Here is a 26,606-nt window from a genome sequence, read left to right on the forward strand (position 1 = left end):
CATTTTGCACTGATCTTGTGGAACCAGAAGTGCCAAGCTCAGTGTTAAAACAAGAATTTGACTTGCAGAAACGAATAGTCTTTTCTAAGTACCCTCAGGGTATGCTGTGCTTTAACTTATAAGAGTGTGAGTGCCACATTTTAATATAAAGGTCATTATTAATACGTTACTCATGGTTTTGGCCAGTGTTATTTTATCTCTGTAAAATACACAGTATAAAAAAAAATATTTTGATGGAAAAATGAGACTTTACTAGTTTGGAATAATTATCTAAATATTTGTGTCAAACTAGTGACAACACCAATCTTTAGCTTTTCTCAGCAATGCAATTAAGTAATGCACATTCTGTAAAATAACTATTGTTTCTAATTTAGCTACTGGGAAGTGATTTTCTTTGTTCTTTGATACTTGATCTGAGGCAAGTTTTCTACTCTTGTGAGTGGATGGGCTCATAGGGTTCTTGTTCAAAGGAGCTGAACAATTTTTTTCGTCTTCTTGATATTTGTTCCTTTGATACTGGACTTAAATGGCTCAACTTTCACAGAATCACAGAATGATATGGAGTTGGAAGGGACCTCTGTAGATCATCTAGTCCAACCCCCTTGCCAGAGCAGGTCCATCTAGAGCAGGTTGCACAGGAACGTGTCCAGGTGGGTTTTGAATGTCTTCAGAGGAGACTCCACCACCTCTCTGGGCAGCCTATTTCAGTGCTCTGCCACCCTCAAAGTAAAGAAGTTCCTCCTTATGTTTAGATGGAACTTCTTATACTCAAGTTTGTGTCCATTTCCTCTTGTCCTATCCCTGGGCACCTCTGAAAGAAGACTGGCCCCATCCTCTTGACACTCTCCCCTTAAGTGTTTATAAGCATTGATCAAATGCCCCCTCTTCTCTAGACTAAAAAGACCCAAGTCCCTCAGCCTCTCCTTGTAAGAGAGCTGCTACAGGCCCCTAATAATTTTTGTAGCCCTCTGCTATACCCTCTCCAGCAGTTCCCTGTCCTTCTTGAACTGGGGAGCCCAGAACTGGACACAGTACTCCAGATGATATATCACCAGGGCAGAGTAGAGGGGGAGGATAGTGTCCACCGTTCACCCCACATCAATAGAGCAGGTTTCTTTCTTGTAGGTGGTGAACAGGTTTGTCAAGCACAAGTTGCTCTTGCTGATTCCGTGCTGGCTTTTCCCAATCATGTGCTTCATTTGACTTGTGATAGCCCCCAGAAGGATTAATTCTGTAACTTTCCAAGAAAGAAATCAAACTACATTTTGTTAAAAGGAAAACCAAAAGTTTTTGACAAATTAAGGATATGTGTTTTGAAATCTTCAAAGTGATTATCACGCATGTAGTAGAATACTTGTAAATAGCTTATATTCAGGTATATGGATTCATTGACCTAGTTGAGTTTGAGTAATGCTGTGACAAGTCATGTTAAAACCATGTAAGTTCATGGGTAGCTCTTTCTCTGCCTAGAAGTTACTGGATATGATTTGATCAGCATAGATTTTTTCCTGTATGTGTCAGTGCTGTCCAAATCACTGGTGTGTGCTGGAATCATCATTGCTGTATTCAAAGCTAGTGCTTTCCAATGTCTTCGGAGCTGGGATGGTATTCCACAGAATTTCACTCAACTCTGATAAATCCTCTATGATCAGAAATACTTCTCTTAAAATGACCTAGAATATTCACCACATTTTTTTCATTAGACTGATGATTTTTGGTCTTCTGTCTTGTCTAGCTGTAGAAGAAAGACCTTGAGGGTCAAGAATTTCTTTCCAGACTTTGCGCAAGACTGCTTTATATCTTTGGCGTATTAAAGGAGTTATAGGTTTTTTCTCTCTCGTTTTCTTCTAAGACAGAATATGTTTCTCCAGTTTATATAGGATGGTTATTTCAAATTCAGAGAAGGGTAGAGACCTTAGCTTAAGGTTAGTCTCACAACTTTGATTATTTCTTGATCGTTTCATCTTCTAAAGTGTTTCTGTAAGTGAGAGACTATTTTGGAGTCTACATTGCTTCTGCTGTCACTGAAATTATCTGCTTTCTCTCACTTTTTTTTTTAAGATCTCCAGGTCTGACTTGAGCTGTTAAACTACAGTTTTGAAGCAATAAGTCTGAGATTCTCATCATTTCAATTTTAGATGTTTTAGGGAATGCAAAACATAAATTGCACATTATTGGGGTCTGAGTAATAATCTTGCACTTAATTGGGGAAATATTTACAAGCGTTTCCTGGACATTTATGGGAAATCTGTCCCATGTTTGTCTTTTGAAAGAAATGCAAAAGTAATTGTTTAAAGTTCTTAATTTTAGATCTCAATATTGTTTGCATCAAATGCGATTAGAGTTTTCTTATTACGGTATTGCTTATTCACAGCTATTCTTCTACTCAGTCCTACTGAACTATTTACATTTTGGTTTGAAACTCTTGAGTTCCCTCTGTCTACTGTGATTTTCAAATTCCTACTCAAAAACTATCAGAGTTCCAGATTCATGACAGAATATTATATTACTTTTGTTTTGTGATATTACATTAACAATGGATATCAATTACTAAAGAATTTGAAGAGTGATAAAAAATTACCATTTCATTGATGCAAAATTAGTTAAGTACTTGGATCTTTGCCATCAGTGCTTTTCAGAATGAAACTCCAACATCTCCAGCTGTGTCAGCAACATTGGAATTTAAAAGCTTTTAAATGTCTCCAAGGGCTTTTCTGGTCTTCTGAAGTTAGAAAAATATTATTGTCACAGTGTGGAGGGAAGACTCCCGCAGGGCACCTAGCATACTAGTTGCAATTGTGTATTCCTTAGATCCAGATGATTTACCTTCCAACACCTAGCTAATATGTTTGACCAAGCCACTCAGCTGCTCTCTAATTAGTTCTACCTGGTGGAAAATAATCTCATGCTCCTTGAAAAGGAACTCCTAAAGGCTTGTGAAGCACTCAGATGTCGCAACAGAGATATGCATGTATTTTGTCACAGCTATAGACAGTGTTGCATCTGGGGTCATTAGGAACTGTTGCTTTTTTTTCTTCTTCAGGATATTATGCAATATGCAACAGCACAAAATTATTTCAATAAATTAATTCAGGCTACTCTATTGTGATGATATATAATTGCAGATTATATTCCTCAGCATAGCTTTTGACGCTTTTTTTCTGCAGTATCCTTATATCTTAGCTTGGCCGTTGAGGGTCGGATAGGTGGGCAGCTAGATGGGTGAAACAACCAGTTGGATGGTGGGCCTCAGAGGGTTGTGGTTAATGGGTCATACTCTACCTGGTGGCCAGTAGGTAGCTGGTGGAGTCTGCAGGGGGTCTGTCCTGGACCTGTCCTATTCGACACCTTTAGTGATGACCTGGAGCAGGCAATACAGTACACTCTAAAGTTTGCAGGTGACAGCAGACCAGGGCGCCCAGTTAATATGGTGGAGGGTAAGGCTGCCAACCTGGGTACCTGGGCAGGCTGGAGGGATGGGCCTGCAGGAACCTCATAGAATTAGGCAAGGACAAATGCCAAGTCCTACAGCGGAGGGAAAGAAGAGCCTCTGGCAGGGGTATAGGCTGGGGCAGGGCTGCAGGGAGCAGCTCTGCAGGAAGGGCCCTCAGAGAGCTGGGTGCCAAGAGAGGTTCTGCCATCTCCATCGTTGGAGCTTTTCAAGACTGGAGTAGGCAAAACCCTGAGTGAACCTGACCTCATGGCTGAGCTGGCTTTGAGCCAGAGGTTTGGACTTAAAGACTTCTTCATGTCCACTTCAACCTGAAATTCCTTATCCTATGATTCTATGACTACTTATTTATTCAAATTCAGTTTTTAATTTGACATTGAAATTTTCCTTTGTAATTTAATTTGCATGTCTAAAATGTTACATGCTCAGTCTGTTCTATCACAAATTCAACTAACACTTTGTGTGTGTGTGTGTGCTGAGTGTGTGTGTTTTAGTGTTCTGTTTAAAAAAAACAAATAAATCTGGGCCTTTACCAAGTTCACATTTCAAAAATAATTGTTATATCACAAGTGTTGTTTGCATCTCTGTGCTTAATTCTTGTGTAAACTTGCCACGTGATTAATACACTTTTTTGTTTCAACAGAGGGCGAGTATATCAAGATGTTCATGCGAGGTCGACCAATCACAATGTTCATTCCTTCTGACGTAGAAAGCTATGATGATATTAGGACAGAGCTGCCTCCTGAAAAGTTAAAACTGGAGTGGGTGTATCCTTGATATCAGTAACTACTTGCTGTTCCCTTTTTGTCTTGTCTTCCTTTTTTTTTTTTTATTTCTCCCTTTAGAATCTGGTCTTGTGTTTTCTCTGTAAAATCACTTAAGGTAAAAATCACTTCAAAGTGGGGGAAAAAATTCAATTTAGTATAACAATGGAACTGGTTGGTAGCTACTGTATAATATGACTTCAAGTGACAAAATATGTAGGCACAGAAAAGCTGCACTTTTTCTTTGTTTTGCTGTTGGAACCAATTGAAATTTATTTTTAGTTAGAAATGAATTGTCTTTGGAGAGTTACTGAGTCTGAAAAATTTCCCCCTGCCCCTTCCCTCCCACTCCCCAGCCCTTCCCACAGTAATGTAAACTTTGTGTTCAGGAACTTTGTTAGTTTTCAATCTCTGTTCATTTTGAGGAGGTTTTAGAGCTGTGGAAGATCTTGAATAAGACCCAGAATTTCTGGTTGTCCTTACCTCCACAGCGAGGGTTTGCAGAAGTAGTCACCTGCAAGGTCCTTTGCACTATTTCTGTGTTTCAGCTCCAAAGTGAAGGAGCTCACTTCTTGGAGAATAGTATGCATGAAATATGTTTTTCATGTGAAGGAGGGAGTTACTTCATGTGTGGCTGACAACAGTTCTCCAGACTTAGTAAATGAGATGCTAAGTTCATTAAAAGAGACGTGCTTCTGCACACACTTGGGTTTTCCTGCAATCCCTGCACCCCCATCTCTGCAGTAAGCTGTGATTGTATAAGAAAGCTTCTTAGTACTTCAGTAAAATAACATGTCTGGGCAGCACTTGAGTTGGTGTAATAATCTCAAGTTTGATCCTTCTGATGTTACTGAAAGCAGGAAGATTTTTAGGAATGTTAATGATACACTGTCATATGTCAGGATATGCACAGACAGAGGCTGCCCATACTTCCTTCAGCATATCTATTAGTGACTAAGGTGTACATATATTTTAAGCCAGCCCTTGTTACTCCCTTTAGGAAAGAAGATTTTTTTCTATTATTTTCCCTGCCTCTGTTAACTACTAGATGTTTGAAACAGATAATGTTAGGTACTTGGTTATGAAGAGCAGCTGAGCAGTGAACTTTTCAGTGAGACTGGAAGCTTAGACCATAAAGGAGCAAAGTTTTGGATTAAAAGACTGGCTGAAAGGAAAACGGAGCTCTTGTTCACGCTTTGCAAAGCTGTGGTGCCCAGCTTTCCTACTGTCATAGCTCCTGGGCGCTGATGCCAGCACTCACGTGACTGGAGTGAATTGGGTCAGTCACGGATCTCGCTGAAATGTAATCTTTTTCTGTGGAGTTAACTTTCAGCAGGATCAAGTCATTAATTTGATTTGCCCCACAGACACGCAAGGGCTGGAGCTGGCATACTGGAGGAAGATCAGATCTACTTTTTCAGCAGCAGTGAGGAGTTTGGACTGATGAAAACTGATCATTAAATCACACCCTCTGTTAAGTAGGTGCAAATCCCAGTGTGGACACACTTATTTAATGTCCAAGGACCTTAAGTTCAGGTTAAACCAGTTTCCTGCTGAGGGCTAATTAAAGTGAAATAAATCTAGTCTAAACAGACCGTCCATATGTTTTTGGAGTCTGTTTAAGGAAATGCCATCCTAATTCAGACCAGTGTATTTATGAGTGTAGGGTATCTTTCAGATATGAAAGACGGTGAAGAAAAGAATGAGGAAAAGGCAGTAAAATTTATGAGGGCCTGATATTGGTCTCTAGGAAGTTGCACAAAATTGCTCTTCGGTTCTGGAGACAGGAAGATACAGCAGCAGAAGATCCTGTACTTCATGCACAGGTTTAGCAAGAGGAAGAAATCTGCAAGCCAGCTGTAACTTCCAAATATGACGGCAAACTATGAAGCCTGTACACCTCATTAAAAATGCATGGGGACAGTGATTCACAGAATACTGCCGTAATGTCAGTGGTTTGCAACTGACAGGTCAATTGAGTGTTGAAATGTTCAATCTGTAAGTTTTGTTTTGAACTGAATATTACTGTTTTGAAAGATGCTGGTCGACTATGAACAACTTCAAGGCAAAACCAGAAGGATTTTTGGGGTGGGTTTTTTTTATTCAGGTTTGGGGTTTTTTTTTTGGTTGGTTGGTGGCTTTGGGAGGGGAATGTCATTTTCAGGTGAAGTGTCTCCTGCAGGTATATTCAACTACTGGTACCCCTGTAGATTCAACAGAACGCGCTTAGCTTTTGTCTGCCCTGCAGATTACTGTCAATTGAAGAAACACCTAAGCTGCTTGGCAAGATAAAGTAGCTCACGGGGAACTCTGAGCTCTTGACTGTGTTTGTTTCCTGAGTGATTTCATTTAAATTTAATAGTTTTGTTTGGGTATCCCTGCTTTGTAGCGCAATCTTTCCTACTGTACTTCGGAACTGGTTAAAAGATATCTGACATTGCTTGGAATAGCGAAATGGGCTCATTTAGTAGCTACAGAGGTCACTGTCAGTGCAGGCAGTAACTTTATAGATTCGTTCTCCCAATGTATAATAACTCGGTTTCTGAAAGGGTATTTCTGACTCCATTTTATAAGCACTGGTGCTGCTCTTTCTAAGAATAATTGAAGCCAGCATTAACTAAACTATTGAATTCTGGTGTACCATGGATAACTTCTCATGAGGACCATGGCTATGGCCTATTATTAGCCAATTAAAAAAAAAAAAAACAAAAAAAACCCAAAACAAAACCAAAATGAAAAGCTTTTAAGCATAGCAAAGGTTGTGACAAGACAGTCCTTGTAATTGGTGAGAAACATTCACAGTATGAAGGCAACTATCTCTGAATTTCCCTGGTTGAAATATTAGTCTCATTGAAAGATTAACACTGAAATCTAGTGGAAATTAGGCATCAAAGTTGTGCCACCCCTTTTTCTCTTGAGAGAGACAGTCAATTATTGCATTAACGTATCTGCTGCTTTGTTCTGAGTGTGTGGAGAAGGAAAGAACCGCTGTGGAGCAACAACCCCTCTGGTTTTCTCTCAAGATAGTCTGGAATGGAGAATGAAGAAGGCAAAAAATTTCTCCCACAAAACAGATTGTCCCTTTACGTGCTCCTGAAAAACACGCTCCTAGAAAATGCAGCCTCTCTATTATTATGTAGGAGGTGTAAAGGAAAGTAATGGAGTGAGAAAATGTACCCATTTTTGCAGCCTCACAAATGCCAGAGCTCAATGGTGGGTGCCAAAATATTTAGCCTTAGCTTTGCATGGTGGACTTCTGCTGTGGAAAGGCATGTTTGCGTAAATCATTAATACTTTTCTAGGATGAATGTTCAAAGATGTCAATCTTAATAAGTCCTTATCAATACACTCCCTATTATTTGCAGCGGTTCAACAAGATCTGTCTTTCTTCTCTAAGAATGTATTTAGAATAGTGTTCTTCATGCTTCAGGATAGAAAAAATATTTTCATTGGTTTGTAGCCCATCCTTTTTGAAAGTTCAGTGGTCTGGTTGTTTTCTTTTGGTTTGTTGGGTTTTGGGCTTTGTTTTTTTTATAAAGGGCCACTTTGGAGTTTCTTTTTGTTTGATCAGTGTTTAAAGAAGAAGAAAGTGGAAAATTTAGTGGGAAAGTAAATAGTGATGAAGGAGAAACAAAGGCATGCTTTTTTCTCCCCTCAGCATTTCTCTTGATATCATTTGCTAAGCAAGCCAGTGAATAATCTCTGCCTCAGAGGAGGCATTGTATTCTTCTGAAATAAACGAAAGACGGCAAGATATAAATCTATTTTTGTTTTACATATTCTTTAAGAGATTTGATTGACAACTGAATGCAGTGTCCCTTTTTGAACCATTATTTAATGACATCATTAATTTTGCAAGTGTTCCTGTTGTATAGCAGTCCTGTCGTTTGATGGGACTACAGAAGAGGAAAGGTAGTGTGGTGGGAGGATTTTGGGGGTGAGGGACTGGCATTGGGAAAGGGTGTGGTGGTATTTTTGGTAGAAGTTGCCCTTTTCCAAGAAGAATAGAGGCCAGGCTGTCAGTTTAGGAGATGCCAGTTTACATATCCCCAGACTTGGGCTATGGCACCTGCTTTCATTTATGAGAAAGGGCCAGCTTCATGTATCCAACTTTCTCCTCACTAGTCTTTAGCTCTCTTTTATCTTCCTGATTAACCAGGACCTAAGATTGGAGTCCTTCAGCTACAGTTGCTTAATGTATTTCCCATATTTTCCTTGCTGTTGTAGGTGTATTAGTTGGCACTGGAGTGGGGAGCTTTCTGAAGTGCAGGACTTAACAGGAAAAATATATTTTTTTGAGGCTAGAGAGCTACAGTTAAAGTCTGAGTTATGATGTTAATTGTACCAAGTGACCCTGGGAACTGAAATACAGGCGACAGCCACATTTATAGTCTAGGTGAAGAAAATTGCACCTGTTTCACAGAAATACTGAGTTGTAACAACGTTTGATCAGTGCTGACCAAGGCTGGTTTGCAGTGTGTAAAACTTCGGAATGTCATTAGGAGTCATGCAGGTTTCCTACAGAAATCATCCCTTTTATATACTTTGGGTAGATGTGCATACAATATTTTTCACTGTGTCAGTTCCTTTTGAGTTTTGTTTGGTTTAAAAATACTCTAAAACATTCTAAAGAAATATTTCCTGAACTTGGCAGCTGCTGTGCAGAAGCTTTTCTTTTTCTGAAGGGCATTAGGAATTTTCACACGCTTGTTTTAAAAGGCCAAATGGAAGTAATACTCTAGTGCCTGGGGTGCAGATGGCACAGCTCTGTTGCTGTAAAAAATCTTAAGCCAGAACAGTGAGTCCTGTACAGTGGGGATTTTTATAAAACGGCAACACTGTACTTTTACTTCGGTGTGTGTTGTATATGTTTTTTAAAAATCAATGAACATCACTTTTTAAGGGATTTGTTTTCCTGAAGTCCAGTTGTGTGGGGTTTGTTTTTTTTAAACTGTGTTACAGAAATTGTGCTATAGTTCCACAGGAAAAACATAAAGGGCATTTGCTGACATGAGAGCTCCCCAGGAATCCTTTAAGGGGAGAAAAAAACCCACCAAACCACCTTTTTTTTTTTTTTTCTGGTATACAGTGATTATGAAAACCTTGACTTTAAAAAAATCTATGTATAGATATGGGTATCGTGGAAGAGACTGTCGAGCCAATGTTTACCTCCTTCCTACTGGAGAAATTGTATATTTCATAGCATCAGTGGTGGTACTATTTAACTATGAGGAGAGAACTCAGCGACACTACTTGGGTCATACAGACTGTGTTAAATGGTTAGTATATAACATTTGCATGTAAGTATGTGTTTAATAATGCAGAAATGTATTTTTTTTAATTCTCTCCTACTGTATGTATGAGCTCATTAATTTCATCGTAATTGTAGTTATTTTCTGTTTCATCCCAGTAGATTTCACTATAGTAAACACTGCACAAATGAACAGTGCTAGAGCAGCCTGTGCTAGTTTAGGGTTTCTGGCTTAAATGTAAAATAATGAGGTATGTAGACAATCTAAGAGTGTGGGATTAGAGAAACGACCTGTTCATAAATTATTCTGAATAGATCTCAGAGATTAAAAATTGTTGTCAGCCTAATTCTAAATCAGTGATTTACAGGCGGTATGTCAAGGGCATAGTCTTAAAGAAGAATTTGAAAACCAAATGGAAAATTGAGCAATAATTTTCTAATACTTTAATAGATGCCCCATCCAAGTATTAAGACTGTCGGGGAAATCAGAAAGATGTTTGCAAAAGAAAACAGAGAAGCAGGGAAATAGAAGCCACCATCATTGTGGGTGCAGTGGCAGTTGCTGACTCTATGATGTTAGCCTGAGGAGTAGTGTGCATAAAGTAATGGTGCAGATAAGCTCCCTGCTGCACCTGAATGGAGAAAAGGTGCCATCTAAACCTCTTTTCTCCTGTCTGTGCTTTGATAACTGTAATTGCTTCCTCTGGGAGCAATGTGCTCAGTCTTGTGTTCTCCAATTTCATTCAAAAATCTAGACTGAACTGTCAATGTTTTGTTGTCCATCACTCTGACCTCTTCAGACCCCCTGCCTGCTCTCCCTTTCTTATTTCAATGGCTTTCTTTACTTTTGTAATTTTACAAGAAAAAGAGAAGGCAAATGAGAAGGTCAGTCAGAAAATCACAAGTAAGAGAACGTGTACTCTGCAATTGCACTCTGTTTTTTCACATCAGCTCCAAAGCAAAATGTGATAAGCAAAACCAGATTTTTACTTACGGTAGTGATGCACCACACTGGAGAATTTCATTAGTACAATTACATCAGTAACTCATTCCAAGTGGCAGTAATCCCCATCTCCTGGGTGCACTTTTCAGCTGTTTTTTCCCCAGTTTCATGCTGTAGGTTAGGCATAAAATATGCTGTAGTGTTTATAAATATGGCACATAACTACCTACATGTAGGAACTGCATAATGAGATAATGTAATTTTGTTACAGTGGACTCCTGCTACATTGCAAACCTCAGAAACCTTAGATAGAAGAGCACATGTAGAGGTGGTTCTTCTGGCACTCCTGGTTTTGTGCCAGGAGCCATTGCAAGAGCCTGATCAACCCATCAGCACAGTGTGTAATGAAATAGTCTGATGAAAAACATTCAAGCTGTCTCATTAAAAGTGGGATCTAGGATCATAAGTGTCTCCATGGGCTTCTTTTGAGAAAGAAAGAAAAAAAAAATACAAAAAACCTCTCAGTTTTGAAGACCTATGACAGCAAAAGCAAGTCATATTTCTGTCTGTCTTAGTCTTGCAGTTCATCCAGACAAAATTAGAATTGCAACAGGACAGTTAGCTGGAGTGGATAAAGATGGAAGGGTAAGTAATAGAGCTGTTGAGCAGTAGTATCTTGTTTTGAAAAATCAGGAAAACATGTTTTGGTTTTTTTAATCTCATCACCACCTTCTGTTTCCAGTTTATTTTATATGCTGCATTTACTGAGATATTTTGCTGTTTCTAAGGTAACAGCCTATATTTGTAGCAAAAGACAGTAACAACTAAACACTCAGCCATACATCAAAAAGAGCAGAAGCTCATAAAGTCCTTTATATGTGACACAGGAAATGTTAATTCTGCAAGCAAATGTGAAGCTTGTAATTAATTTATAAGGCCACATCATTTTGGTCACATTTTTGTCAATAAGTCTTCTCTCAGAGGAGAACAAGTCCCTGGTTCTGTGGGTCAGTGTACTCTAAAGGTTTCATGGAAGAGGAAAGCAACTGACAATTCATGGAAGGTGTGTCAAGCTTTCTACAAACTTCCTCATTTAAGAGCAAGTGCATTTAAATGCTCTTGTCCCTGGCTATTGGTGAGCTCTATCAGAATTTGAACAATTGCATTATCTTTGCAAAGTTATAGACAGAGAAAAAAAAAAGGGGGGGGAAGACAGATAATATGAGGTGTAGAAGCGCATCAAACAACCCTTATTCAGATGTTCAACTTAATTTCTTATTTTTTGTAAGAAATTGATTTGGGTTTTTTTGTATAGATATTGTTATGATTTCCACTGAACATCTGTTGCATCTCTTGTTAGGGTTGGTTGGTTTGTTTTTCCATCAGTGGGATGATTTATTGTCACTTTCTGTGGTGGATGTTGTCCTTAAGCCAACTTAATTCCCACTTTACTTGTGTGGTTGTTTCACATTTATGAAGCTAAGCTGGTTTGGGACAGTACTTGTATGAAATACAACCTTGGAGATTTTTATTGAGTGGTTGGTGATGGTTAGGTGACTTGGTGCACTGGGGTTTATTTTTTTTATTTTATTTGTTTCTGACATTATATATATAAATAAACCACCATGGTTTGATCATTATTTTCAGTTGTTGCATAAGATTGCTGGGTCTGGAGTCTGAAATGCAGGATGACTCTTCCATTATTTTTCCAATGACCTAAATTGGGCAAGGATTTATTTTTACAGCTACCAAATGCCACTATACTTAATTTCTTGCCTCGGTGGCGCTGCTGCCATGTTTGTAGCCCAGACATAGGGAGCAAGATTGTCTTGACTCCTGCCTTTGAGATTTGGGATCCTATCCAGAGGCATCGTTAGCACGGCTCATCCTGCATTTTGGTCTGCAGTTTGTAACTCGGGTAGCATCTGCTTAAACAAAACTTGACACCTGCATATGATGCTTTCACTGTTGATGACGCTGCTTGTCCCGTTGCTTTTTCACGCAGCCTCTGCAGCCCCATGTTAGAGTGTGGGACTCGGTGAGCCTGGTCACGCTGCAGGTTATCGGCCTTGGGACTTTTGAACGTGGAGTGGGGTGCTTGGATTTTTCAAAAGCGGTAAGATGGGTGCGATTACGTGGTGTGTTAAATAATTTATCCAATACTGTGTAAACGGGAAGGAAATCTCTGGAGATTTTCTGGATGTGGTTGTCTAGCTGATCCGTTTTGGTATTAAAAGTGTGTCTGTAAAGTTTATATATACTTTATAAAACCAGCTGATGGTGAACTAGCTGGTAAAATAGGAAATCGCACATGTAAATTTGTGGTAACAAACTAGCATAGTGAATAAATAGCAGGCAAGAAAAGCCTTAACTAGAAATTGATGTCTGTGCTGGGTTTGGTGGTCTGGATTTGTTTGTGAGGGGCTTGGTTTTTTGTCTGGATGTTAAAAACAAGTTTTTAAGTGAGGTTCTTGAAGACAAATTTTAGTGATTTCTGATAGAAAGGTAACTTTTCTGCTTGCACAGATGGAGTACCTTTTTATCGACCAACAGGAAATTAAAAAAAAAAAAGCCAACACATTATCTTGTGCTTTTTTCCCCTGAGGAATAATTTGTTCAATTTGTTTCTCTACTTTTACACACTAAAAAAAAAAAAAGAAGGGGTCATTGGGCCTACAGAAATTATCAAAAAATCAGTAGCAACTTGGCCTTGATGAAGTTCTTATTTATGTGTATATTTTGATCTTTAAGCTGCCTTTGTATCTTCACCAAAGCACTGAGGCATATCAGACCTGAAAGCCCAGGCTGAGATTCTTGAGTGCCAGCAAGAACTAATATGTGTGAAAAATAAAAACTGCAGAAAAAGAATGTCTACTGTATTTTTGCTAATAGAGGTGGTTTGCTGATAGACATAGTTGAGATGGCAAGGGAGGTCTGGAGATCACATTGATCACCATCCTGTTCACAACAGGCTCAGCCAGAACAGGCTGCTAAGGGCTGTGTCCAGCTGGGTCCTGGGTATCTCCAAGGATGGAGAATCAACAGTCTCGCTGGGCGACCTGTTGAAAGAAAGGCTTACGCTTTCTTGCTGCAGTTTCATTTGACTTTGAAGTGTTAGTTATATCTAGGTTTTGTCTTTCAGTAAATAAAACAACTTTTAATATTTTTTTTTTTCAAATAAGAGGTAGTATAAATAAAATAGAATAATATGAGAGGAGTACTATCGTCCCGGTCACTGTAATTAACCAACAAAACTTTTAAATTCAGATACTTCTTTTTTTTTTTTAAGTAAATACATGTTCAATCATTTTAAAAGCAAAACAAATAAGCAAACAAACCACTGAGGAATTTTTGAGGACTAGATTTTAGTTTTTATTAGTTCTGTTTTGCAGCTCAGACTGTTTTTGATACCTTACTACAATCTCATGTGATTCCTCACTAGACTGAAACAGTGAATGTGCAGTGTCTACAACTGTGTTTTTACCACATAATTTCACTAACCCCCACACGAGCTGTGTTTATCACCAATGCTGTCTTCAGGGCTTCTTTCCACTTAATAACTGACGTATATTTGCATATTTTTGCTCATAATAGTATTTGGGAATAAAAATTTCAGCCACCTCTATTTTCATAATTTGTTAGAGAATGCGGTTGAACTGCAAGAATCAACTTTAAAATAAATAAGGCCTCCTCCAAATCTTTCTACACATGTCCTTGAAACAACTGGTTTGTGCAAGTATGCGTTGCTGGGAATGAGTATGTTTTTGTTCTAAGATTTTCTGTCTGCTTTTTTAATTCAGCATAGCCATATATTTATCATTTTGATGTAAAATTGCTCAAAATAAGCTGTTTTAGTTGTTTATTACCATAGATGTCAGTCTTCCTGCTCCGAAAGCATCTTTTTATTCAGAAAGTATTACTTTTGCTGCAGTTTTACCAACTACTTGATGTAACTGCAGGTACTTAATGCTTCATGGGGAAAAAATGAGATGTGCTTACAGAATTTGATAATGTAAAGTTGTGGTGACATTTAAGAAAAAAAATACAAGTGGAGCTGTATGTCTGTCCTCTGAGACGTGAGGAAAAGCAACATATTTGCAGAATAGTAGAAGGGAGAAACGTCTTTGCTACTAGCATGGTATTGCAGTCAAGAAAGCAAAAAAAGACAACAACAAAAACAAACTAAAAGGGAAAGATTTTTATAAGATATTTTTAAAGCTTTCCTAGAATATTATTTGTAGCATGGTCATTTTTATGAGATTATGCAAAAATCTATGTCTTTAAGAGTAAAGGAAAATGCCAGATATACCAAGCTTAGAATTCCTTTAAAAGGACTTGCTTAATTTATACTTGTACTTTTGTGTTCTTTTTTTTTAACTATTACTGCCCTGTTTTGTTTCTAAATGAGCTATGATAGTTCTTTCTCAGCACTTCTTTTCTTTTTCCTTTAGGATTCTGGTACTCATTTGTGTGTAATTGATGACTCTAATGAGCATATGCTCACTGTGTGGGACTGGCAGAGGAAATCAAAAATAGCAGAAATAAAGGTAATTATTGCACAAATTAATATTCTTAAATGCAAGTGGGTTTAATCCCATAAATACAACTGTTTTTGAGACATACATTTGCTCTTACTTGGGAACTACAACTGTGTAATACTGCTGGCTTGTGTAAGGGAACAAAACAAATATATTCTTAATTTGTATACTGGAAAGGGTTTGAATATTGGAGCGCTTATAATTACATTTTACTCATCCCTAAGGGCCAATCCAAATAAAGCAATTCTCTAATATTTTCCAAATTTGAAACAAATAAACCCCGGGAACTTTAAGAAAGTGAAGTGATGATTCAATCTGTAGTTGTTTATTTTTTAACAGAACCCCAACGTTTAGACATCCCTTGTTTTTGTTTTCATCTGAATCAAGGTCCAGACAATGATTTTTGAGAAGAGATGTGCCTCTTCTCCTTTGAAGTCCATTAGTACTTTTGTAGATTGCTGTCTTGTTTGCTTTCCTGTTTCTTTCGTAACCTCCTAAATTTCTGATTGATGAGAAGCCTTCAGAGGTGTTGATGCTCAATGTTCATGTAAAGTTGATTCCACTGGATACACCCAATCCAATAATAACTTGTTCTGAAGTCCGTATTTTGAGACATCTTTCTTTGCATTATACAATATCAAGCAAGGAGATATTATGTGGATGTGGAACTGAGTATTTTTTAATCTTTTTAATCACATGTCAGCAAGCAGAATATTCTGCAAGCCTTTAAGTCTGACACATTTTCTTTAAATTCTGTTGACTAATACTAATTATATTCCATTGTGTACTTTTTCATGTCATTCTATGTCTGTATTTTCATTTCCGTGCTGCTATTAAATGTGAAGCCGTGTGGCATATGCCCATTTTATTTGACACAATGTTTTTACTATTTTCACTCTTCAGGGAGTTCCTTGGTGTTGCAGAATTGGCTAAAACCAATTTGACAGGGACAGCTTGACCTTCAGTATTTATTCATGCTTAGGAATTGATCTTGCACTACGTTAAGCAACTTCTATGCTAGTGGGGTTTGGTGTGAGCAGAGTTTCATCCCTTGAGGTAGGGTGCAGAGCAGACGACTTTTTTCAGCTGGACTCAATTAAATTTTTCAGCTCTTAGTTTCCATAGGATTTGTGGATTTAGTAGATTCACTCATGTGGAAGAAACTGTATGAGAAGCGTAATTCAATAAATGTGGACATCAATAAAAAATGAAACTTAAGAAGGTTGTTTTCCTAAAGTGAGCCAAAAGTGGTGGGGTGGGAAAGTGTACTCCCCCAGGGGCTGATCCAGCAGCACTTTCAAGTATAGTCCTTTAAAGCATGGACTTAAATCCCATAGAAGTAAATGCAATGATGCATTGATGTTTTTTAGAGTCATTGCCTCCAGGAGATTGTCTTAAAGACAGATTGGTTGAATATATTCAACCATTGGAAGTTAAATGACCATTCTGGTCTTTGTTTGTAAAAAAGGAGTAATTCAGGATAAGTGTATGAAGCCAGTAAAAATGCAAAGGTGGGACCCTGTGTTTCAGTGTTTGAACTTGTGTTTGAGTTATGCAGGCTTCTTTTTTTTTTTTTCTTCTTTGTGAGGAGGAAAGGAGAGGAAGAAAGAACCCAAAGGAATTTTTGTAACATTGCAGAAAGAGAATGATGTATATAATCCTACTGTGTTACAATTGTCTCAGTTGCCTCTGTCACAGTTTTATCTAGAATAGCAAACTAGTCTGTGTAGAAACTAAGCACGATTTTCAACCCAAAAAAGTATCTTTTATACATCACTGACTACTGTAGCAGAATTCTTAGCTATTCCAGAGGGCAGAAACTTTTATGATTTTTAAAACGGGAATGTAAACCCCTGACTTTTCTCCTGAAGTTTTATAAAGATCTCTTGTGAATCTAAAAAATCAGTATCTATAAAATGCGATGTGCAGTCATTCAGACAGTTGATTTAACACAGAACACTTACAGATTCTTTTGAGCATACAATGAGATGTCTAGTTCCTGTTATCTCTGTTCTGAAACTTGATTTTACATATGTTTGTAGTAGCTAATGTCACATCTGAGTAAGTATTTCTGTTATTGTTTCAGACTACAAACGAAGTGGTTCTTGCTGTAGAATTCCATCCAACTGATGCAAATACCATAATAACGTGTGGCAAATCTCATATATTTTTCTGGACCTGGAGTGGCAATTCATTATCAAGGAAGCAAGGCATATTTGGGGTAAGAATATGTTGATATCAGGTCAGTTTTAAATCAATGGAATGATCTGCTCACGCTTTCTGTAAATTTGCTCTGTGGTTACCATGTACTGTTTGAGCAGAGAGATAAACAAAAAAGATTAATTTCTGCTTACATGTATGCAGGATGTATGGTTGTGGATACATTATACTAATTACGTAAAGAGTACAAGGAATTATCCCTTTCTTTTGCTTATTTTGTTTCAGAAATATGAAAAACCCAAATTTGTTCAGTGTTTGGCTTTTTTGGGAAATGGAGATGTGCTCACTGGAGACTCAGGAGGGATAATACTTATATGGGGCAAAACTACTGTAGAATCTACTCCAGGAAAAGGACCTAAAGGTAAGATATATTCACAGTTAATCACAGATTTTAGATAACCTGTAGAAGACAAACGTAAAGTATTGCATTAGAAAAGGGAAACAGACCTGACGAAGGGTTTACACTTCCTATTACTAACAGGTGGTACTAAACTCCTTCAAGTCTCATGAATTTTCTGACTTAAGAGCAATGTAGAGTTTCTCAATAATTAATGATATAGTTTTCATTCATTTCAGGCACAATTTTATCTAAATGTTTTGCATTTTAAAAAATGTGCAGTTAATCAGCTTTCCTTTCATCCTGAGATATGAAAAAGGCTGTAGGATCAGTTTGAGGGTTCTGCAGGCTGCCTCGGTCTCTGAAGGCTTGTGCTGTACCACGCTTAGTCTCACAGGAATACCATTAAGTGTTGAAGCTGATGTTAATAGGACTTGTATGTGAAGGAAAAATATAATGCATAGTTCTATTAGTTTCGCAAATAACAGTATCTGCTTTAGCAGATGCTCAAGTCTTGGCTGCAAAATATAGTTTATATATTTTATATATTATTTGAAACTTGGGTTAAACTTACTCTTTAGGGCAAAGCTTTTGTAAAAAAGAAAGGAAAATTATTTGTTACCCAACATATGCAGACCTGGCATAGTTGAGCCCTAAGGTAACTTATAAATTCAAGGATAATTTATTTTACTTGGCAGCTATTTCAAACACTCTGGTTTAAATTGGTATGCCAGGAAAACATTCATATAAAAAGTGAATTTTTAACAGTAAGTCTGTTTTTGTAGGTAAATCTTTTTCTTGTCCTTCAAGCTAACTGCAATGGAAAAGTAATTTAACAAATTATTTGATGTTTAATTTTGAAGTTCTTGTGTAAAAATAACCTTTTCCCAGTATAATCTTAAAAGATATCAAATAGAACATTTATTTATATTGGCTTAACTAAATACAGGACATTTTAGTTGGTTTATCATATTAGATTGGTCACGGGACTTGATCTCAAACTCTTTCTTTCGGTGTGAGAGCATGCTAACTTGAACTGACTTGAGACACAGGCAGAGTCAGCAAAGTTAAGCTGCTATTTATTCGGGTGTTGTTTTAGGCTTTTTCTGTGATTGCTGTTTGAAAATACGCAAGTCTCAAAGTACCAGAATCTTCCTTTTTTTTTTTTTTTTTTTTTTTAAATATACTTTCCTACAGTGGTTCTTTTGACATGAAAACCAAATTAGAATGCAAAAGGATTGTTACCTTTGTTGTTTAATTTTCTCATCTCTCTTTCATTCTTTCTACTGTTTTCCTTTTATATTGATAGATGCCAAATGCTGGTTATACTATTTCTAAGTGAGGCAAAATCCAGCATTAAATATTAGGTTCATACATCCTGGAAACTTTGCTATAAATAATTAGCTTTTTATTCCCGTAAGACTATAGACAAAAAGTCTTTGAGTTTCTTTTAATAAAATAACTTCAATTCTTTTCTAATAATGACTTGCTAAATATTTATTGACTCTAAAGGACAGTTTCTCTTGCATCTGGAAAAACTGTGTTCCCTTGGATAGCAGAGAAAAGGTAGCATTTTGCAAATAGTTGTTGTTCTTGCCTTCACAAGTTTTAGGACAATCAATCTGAAAAGTGTTTCTATTCAGAAAGGCAGGTCCTTTGTTGTATCTTTTTATGCTGTAAGAAAACACTACCACCTTGTGTTTGCAGTACTAATGCAATACTAATAGCCTGACAGTCCAAATGTAGTTATTTATTATACCCTGTTACTCTATTCTTCTGCCAAAAGGTACAGATTCTTCTAAACCACAGGTGGAAAAACGAGTAGTGTTCTGTATTATTTTCTTTTTGTGCATGTAGGAGTCTATCAAATAAGCAAACAAATCAAAGCTCACGATGGCAGTGTGTTCACACTCTGTCAAATGAGGAATGGGATGCTGCTAACTGGAGGTGGGAAAGACCGAAAGATCATCCTGTGGGATCATGATTTGAATCCTGAACGGGAAATTGAGGTAAGAAAGCAAGAGTGGCAGGGAGACTGCCTTGAACAAGGTATTGACTAGCAGAACAGAGCCACTGCCCCCACCCTTTGGAGAATTGGTAGTTAGGATGATGGAGTGTCATCTGGTTGCTGTCTCTTTAAGTGGATGACAATATTTTATTATAAAAGCATTTAAATTTTCAGCCTATAAATGAGGTTTTGTGAGATTTCAGTTCTCATCTCTTTAACTTGAACAGAAAATTTAAGGTTTTTCTTTTCTCCAAGCCCTTCCTTAGTTTCTTTTGTTTGTCTCTTTTTTGACGATTTTCTTTAGTTATCACTTGCCTTTTTCTTAAGTTTGCCTTTCTAGAGAAAGAGAGTGTTACCAGGATTTGACCTGGGGCCTTAAAAAAAAAAAAAATGAAACTGCCGATCAAGATGCATGATGTGGTTTTACAGATATTTCTTTTCCTAGGTTCCTGACCAGTATGGAACAATCAGAGCAGTAGCAGAAGGAAAAGCAGATCAATTTTTAGTAGGCACTTCACGAAACTTTGTTTTGCGGGGAACATTTGACGATGGTTTTGTAGTAGAGGTACAGGTAAGCACAACTTTTTTCTTTTTTTTTTTTTTTTTTTTAAACTATAACCCAAAAATGTAAAGGCTTTCCGTGCTGGTGTGTTATTTTAAGAGTCTTTATTTTATTCATTGTTAAATATGTTCATAGTTATAATGTTCATATGTGTTTTCTTTCCAGGGACATACAGATGAACTCTGGGGACTGGCATCCCATCCTTTCAAAGACCTATTTTTAACATGTGCTCAAGATAGGCAAGTTTGTATGTGGAACTCTGTGGACCACACACTGGAATGGACCAGGCTGCTAGATGTACGTCAACCCTTTAATATTAAATGTAAAGCTGGAAAACAGGAAAAAGCATTAGTTTTCTGCTACACCCTTGTCCCATCTGATCGCAAGAGAAGCAAAAATCCTGTAGTTACGGCTTTAAAACAGCTATTTGGAAGCTTTGATAGACTTAACCAGGCTCATCAGACATTGTATAGACTATAATCTGGTTATGATTGTCCAATGCCATTCTGACAGCCCAAGTTGAAGAAAACTTAGTCCTTTGTTCTTGTTACAGTTTTACTTTTTTCACAATTATTCAAACAAGCTGCAGTGGATCTCATACAGTTGTGCAAGGATTGACTTTAGATGTGACTCTTTACTGTCATTGTTCATTTCATATTTTGGCTAGTTCTGTCCAAGTACCTGAACAAAAAATATCTTTTTACACAGAAATTTAGGCTTTTTACTTTCAAGAAGATCAGGTAGTGCCTGTCACTAATACATTAAAAGAAAATATGAGGATTATAAGCATGCTGCTAACTAACCTGACACTGGTTTTACCTATGTCAGTTCACCTCAAACAAAATTTTAGGGTACCTTTGGTACAAAGAGAGGTGTTTGACTGTAGGGAAGTGGGTGAATGATGTGTCTGTGTCTCCCCGTTCAGGAACCAGGGCACTGTGCTGACTTCCATCCCAGTGGAGCAGTGGTCGCGATAGGAACACACTCGGGCAGGTAAACACCTTTCGTCTGAGTTGTGATGACTGAAAAAAAGTTTAAAGCAGACAATTTGATACTATGTGTCTTAAATTTTGAATCAATTTGCTTTTGATTCTCTTTGCTTGAGATTAAGTAGCCTAAAAAGCTTGGGGGAAGGGAGCAGATCTTTCTTACATGAGTTAGGTGAAGACAGAAGGATTATGTGACTGTTACTAGGCTGTTTTGTTTTTCTAAATTCTCTTTCATGAAAGCCCAAATCTTGATTTTTTAAATACTTTTTTTTTAAGCATTTTTTTCAGGTGTTTCGATGAGCACTTTTATTGGCTTTACAAAGTATCATATATTTTAATACTGCTTGTGTATGTTATACTAGTTTATAATACTGGTACATTAGTGATCTTTCTCCAATCAAACACACTTGCAACCTTTTAAATTGACATGGAGAGTCAAGTGAACAGGCTAGGATTTTGGTTTTTGTGTAAGACAAAGTTCAACATCACACGTTGCTGCAATGAAGTGCTATCAAGCTGTTGACATTCTTCCTAAAATTGTTGCGTATTTGAAAGCTATCAAAACACAAGCTGGATCTTTAAACTCAAGCTTCTTTCAGTGGTAGAAAAAAATTGTTTTAATTCATAGTCAAAGTCTGTCTTGGTATCATCTCCCAAGAAAGGAGTCTCATGCAATGGATTTTTAGCAAGTGCCAATTAAAAGAAAAAACAGGATATTCATAGCATTAGAAAGGTGAGAGCAGCAGATATTAAATCTGCTAGCATTTTTGTTCCATTTTTCAGTTATACCTTATATTTGACTACTTGAGGATAAAATATTGCGTATGCATGTAAGAAAATTTGGATTCTTTCTAATTCCCCCCTACAATTTTTTTTTTATACCTAACCTCATGCCTTAAAACCATTAAAAGTTTGGTTTTTAGAAACAGTTGAGCATGTGCAACACCCTTAAATTATCCTGGAAAAATGAAATGCTAAATACTTTTAAAGGAGTTTCCTTCTTAAAGATGAAAATGTAGTGTGCACTAAATTCATTAGGTATAACGTCAGGGTAGACAACCTGATTTACCTTCCTAAGAAAAATCATGCTGAGCTCTTGTATATTTGGTTTCCATGTTGTACCTTTACATTTTTCCATCTCTTTCTAATGATAGTATTAAACTGAACAAGTGTTTCTGCCTTCATTAAGCAGAGTAGAAGATACTGGCCTAAGGTACTTCAAACAGTGAAAAGGGAAAAGAAGGTCAGGCTACGTATCTTGAGAGTTATGAGTCATTTGTGAAATCACATCAAAGCACAATGAAGGCATATTGGGCAGCTGAAGTGTTCAGTCTTTGCCTGCTTTTGACTCTCCCCCACCCCCGAGTGTTTTAACATTACTTTTTCAGTTCAGCACTTTTCAGTTTAATCATATTTTGTAATTACTTGAGGCAACCGGTTTATACTGTGTTGGATAAATTTATGATTATGTCCTTGGTTTTTGGTTGGTTTGCTTTTTACCCTGTTCTTCTTGGAACTGAGCTGTTATATTTTCACCACTATATTTCATTGCATTCTGAAGTTGCATGATTCAATGATAGGTTTGAGATATACAAATGAAACTGAATTGATATGAGGTCTGGTAAGTGTACAAGCGTATGAGAAATAGATGGAGTTGTGAATCAAGGTAAACAGAAGAGTTTTAAATTTACTGCCTAACCAGCAGCATCATGCGGTGCTTTCTGCGCCAGATAATCCAGTCCAAGGGAGTTATTTCCCAGGGAATGAGGGCTGCATGATGTATCTCCATTAACGTAAGAGAGAAAACAGTCTCAAGCCCTTAACAAGTTATTTAATAACTTACTTGATTCATAGCCCAGAATGCATAAAGCCAATATTAAATGAGTCTAATTCATTTAGAGTTCAATAAACCTTGGATGTGCCTATCTGTTCTCATTCTGGAACATTCTGGAAGCTGCTCTGCTTCCAGTATGGAGGTCAGTAAGACAGGGGTAGGGAATGGATGATGGTTAAACTTGTGACAGAAAAAAGAAAACTGAATTTCCTACCTCTGTTTCCATTCTCATCTGTTATTTCAGTGCTGTGTTTTTATCAGGCCAACACATCATGGCTTTGGCGTGTTTTTTACGTACCACTTCCCATGGTGAATATTTTGGTATCACTTCCCTTTTGGGGCTGTCTGCAAATGGTCTGCTGCAGGTTTTGTTAACCACTTCTTTAAATACCTCTGTGTGCCTGATCGTCAATTTTCTGGGATTAAGCCTGGTTTGGAGAGAACTAATACATTTTGTGCTGTTTGCTCAAAACCTAAAAAGGGCTGGCAATCAGAAATCCTACCAGAGAAGTGGGTTTTCAAGGCACCATATAGATCCTTTCCCCATGCTGCCAGTGGTACTATTTGCACGGAAGTAGACCTTTTTGTGACTAATGGTGTAGAATATCTTGGCTGCTGTGCATTGCAGAAAAAAAAAAAAGACTGATGAGAGTCTTGCAAAAATACTAATGTTATTAAGAAAACTGAAGGCTGGAGGACAAGACCAGCGTAAGCCAGAGCCACAGGTAGAACTATTGAGATATATACCAGTTCAGGATCTGTTGTGGTAATAAGATGAAGAAGCCTAAATATCCCATGGAACCAATCTTGTAAGATGGGTTGGTTCATAGAATCAATGGTTTGGGTTGGAAGGGACCTTAAAGATCCTCGAGTTCCAACCCCCTGCCATGGGCAGGGACACCTCCCACTACACCAGGTTGTGAAGCCCTCCAGGGATGGGGCATCCACAGCTTCCCTGGACAATAGTTCCAGTGCCTCACCACCCTCACAGTAAAGAATTTCTTCCTAACACCTCAGCTAAAGCTCCCTTCTGTGAATTTACATCCATCACCCCTCGCCCTATTGCTACACTCCCTCATAAAGAGTCCCTCCCCATCTCTCCTGTAGCCCCCCTTTAGTTATTGGAAGGCTGCTGTAAGATCTCCCCAGAGCCTTCTCTTCTCCAGGCTGAACAACATCAGCTCTCTCAGCCTGTCTTCATAAGAGGGGTGCTCCAGCCCTCTCATCATCTTCATGGCCCTAAGTGATTTGTGGTTTGTTCACTCTGATTAATGCCTTGCATGTTCAACATTCAGTATTAAACAAAGGTGGGAACTGCAAGTGCAAAAATACATTACCACTTTGGAACACTAGTGATTTCATCAGAAAAATTCTACATTCACAGATGTGCATTATCAGTAATATATGTCTGTCATGGGTCAGAGTTTGTTTTCCAAAAGAGAGTAGTTTAAGGGATTTTGTTTCTAAAAACATATATTTTTAGACAGGTTATTGGTATAATTTTTTTAAGTGAAGAAATAGGAAGACAAAAACAGATGAAAATGGCAAAAGTTCTACCTTGTTTATTTGAATTCACAAACAAGTTAAGCATGTTATCTTCAGTAACAATTGGGAGAAAAAAAAATCAGAAAAAAAAAAAGGAGCCACTGTCTTACAGCTGTGATACCATTCATCCATTTATTTCATCCAATCTACGGATCAAAAGTTCACTTGGCAGCCAGGCTTTGCACTTTGCAGCCTGATAGGATTCTTTCAGGGTCAGTTGCCATTTGCATGTTGCGTACCTTCATGTTGGAAGGAAGATCCCCTCCCAAAGCCCAACTCTATGTGAGAAGGTCCTTTGTGGGGCATGTGATGGGGAACTGCTGTAGCCACTAGACTGGAGACGCATTTGATGGAGACAGGCTTTCTTCCTGGTAATTGCCGTGTCTGACACAGCGTTAGGAGAGCTTGGAAGATGGAAGAGACCATGTCTGATCACAGCTTGTGGAAGCATCAAGAAACAGAAGAACATGAAGAACATGTTTGGAGAAGGACTGGTGTCACAAATGCTGTCTCCTAGTGCCAAATGAAGTTTAGTGTGCATCCTCAGAGCAGCAGAAGTTTTGCTTTGTGTTTGATACCGCAGAATACCACCTCTGTGCTTTCAGTAGAATAGGGACGGCGGGTTGTGTGTTTAGGCTTTGGGTATTTTTCATTTTAAACTGGAGAGTTACCTGCATCAGGTAACAGTCTCAAAGGACCAGCCTAATGAGGCCAGCACCGAGGCATGTTCCTGCCACAGCAGCCTCCCTGCCCCTGCCCAGGTTGTGCATTTTGGGACACGGAGGGATCAGCCCTCCCCTTGGCTGTCTGGCAGAAGCACTGTGCAGCACAGTCACCCCTGGGAGGGCATGGAGAGGGTGCACCCATGTGCTTTGTGGAAGAGGCTGATTTGATTGTTACTGTGCTCATAATCAGATTTTATATCCAGACACCACAATTGTGCTGCTCAAAATGAACAAATAGGCATCGTGCTGTGTCGTGTTGGTAGATAAATAGATTTTACAATACAGAGCCCAAGTTTTCTGGTAAAGCGAAAGGTCTTCCCATCTCCTGTTTTGCTGTCTGTGCACAAGAGGTGTGTTGCCCGCCTGGGCTGAAGTGGTGAGGAGCCTCCACCCTGTGCTGGATTCCAGGAAAGACAAATAAGAATGACACAGTGGGACATTGGCTTTCAGATCAACTTCTCTTGTTGCTTGAAATCCAGATGACTCCAACTCAGTGATGCCTCCATGAGTGTTCCTCACAGTTCTGTTGTCATCCCATCAGGATGTACTTTTAGACTAGTTTTGTTTCATGATGGCATGATTTGTTATCTTTCTATAGTGGCATAAATGGCATAGGTATTCTCTCTCTTCCCCCCTGCCAAACCCATTTGGGGTTTGGTTTTTGTGGTTGTGGGTTTTTTTAATTTTTATTTTGTTTTGGTTTCTTCTTTAATATCCACACCCCGTCAGGGTTATCAGCCAGGTAACATTTTAGTGAAGAATTTGACAGAGCCAAAGCCTGGCATAGTTTGAACTAAATAGCAGAATAGTAACTCCTAATGTGTTCAGAGAACCTTCAAAGCTTCAGTGTGTAGATTGGACGAAATCAAAAGTCCACTTTTAGCAGAGGATTACAACAGAGAAACTCTGAGCGTGGTTTCTACTGCCGTCCAATGCAAATATATTTGCTGTTTTCCACTGGTTCCATCTGTTCTGCACACAGATTGTTCAGCAGCCCATGGCATGTGGGGCTGAGGTTTTTTGATGTGCGTGTCATTTAATTTCTTTCATGTGGTTCCCTAACCACAAGCTGGTTTTGAGCCATTGGGACCAGGCCACTTTCCAGACACCTAGCTGCCGGGCACTGGATCGGTGTGAGCTGGAATCTCATCTCCATCCATAGAAAGCAGCAATGTGTGCTGTTGTTCCTGGAGTTTATTTTAGGTTATATAAGTTTGTTACGGAACAAGTGGTCCTAGCTTTAGCAGAGTTCCACTGAGTTCACTCTGAGGCAGTGGGTGGAATTGCCTCACTCGTTTGGGATGGAAACCTGGCTGCATTTGCTTATGGTTGTGAGATGGATTTGGGGCAAAGGAATGGGTACAGCTTGACTGTGTTCAGCCCTGCTGACATCTTACATTTTCATGATAAACATCTCTGTGTATATATATATTTATTAA

The 26,606-nt window shown here is 38.2% G+C and overlaps 1 protein-coding gene across 6 annotated transcripts in view; it reads left to right on the forward strand.

Annotated features, from left to right (window-relative positions):
* Positions 1-26,606, forward strand: part of EML4 (echinoderm microtubule associated protein like 4) — a 152,005-nt gene that overhangs the window by 110,346 nt on the left and 15,053 nt on the right. For all 6 annotated transcript variants that reach the window (XM_014950936.1, XM_014950935.1, XM_014950933.1 and 3 more), the window contains 11 exons: positions 4,095-4,218; positions 9,345-9,494; positions 10,985-11,054; positions 12,415-12,525; positions 14,861-14,956; positions 17,034-17,168; positions 17,393-17,528; positions 19,362-19,513; positions 19,958-20,083; positions 20,240-20,371; positions 21,000-21,067. In XM_014950936.1, the coding sequence (XP_014806422.1) occupies positions 4,095-4,218; positions 9,345-9,494; positions 10,985-11,054; positions 12,415-12,525; positions 14,861-14,956; positions 17,034-17,168; positions 17,393-17,528; positions 19,362-19,513; positions 19,958-20,083; positions 20,240-20,371; positions 21,000-21,067 (1,300 nt within the window). The remainder of the gene's footprint in view (positions 1-4,094; positions 4,219-9,344; positions 9,495-10,984; positions 11,055-12,414; positions 12,526-14,860; positions 14,957-17,033; positions 17,169-17,392; positions 17,529-19,361; positions 19,514-19,957; positions 20,084-20,239; positions 20,372-20,999; positions 21,068-26,606) is intronic.

This window comes from Calidris pugnax, unplaced genomic scaffold (genome assembly GCF_001431845.1).
Source record: "Calidris pugnax isolate Ruff unplaced genomic scaffold, ASM143184v1 scaffold24, whole genome shotgun sequence".
NCBI classification, from domain to species: Eukaryota; Metazoa; Chordata; class Aves; order Charadriiformes; family Scolopacidae; genus Calidris; species Calidris pugnax.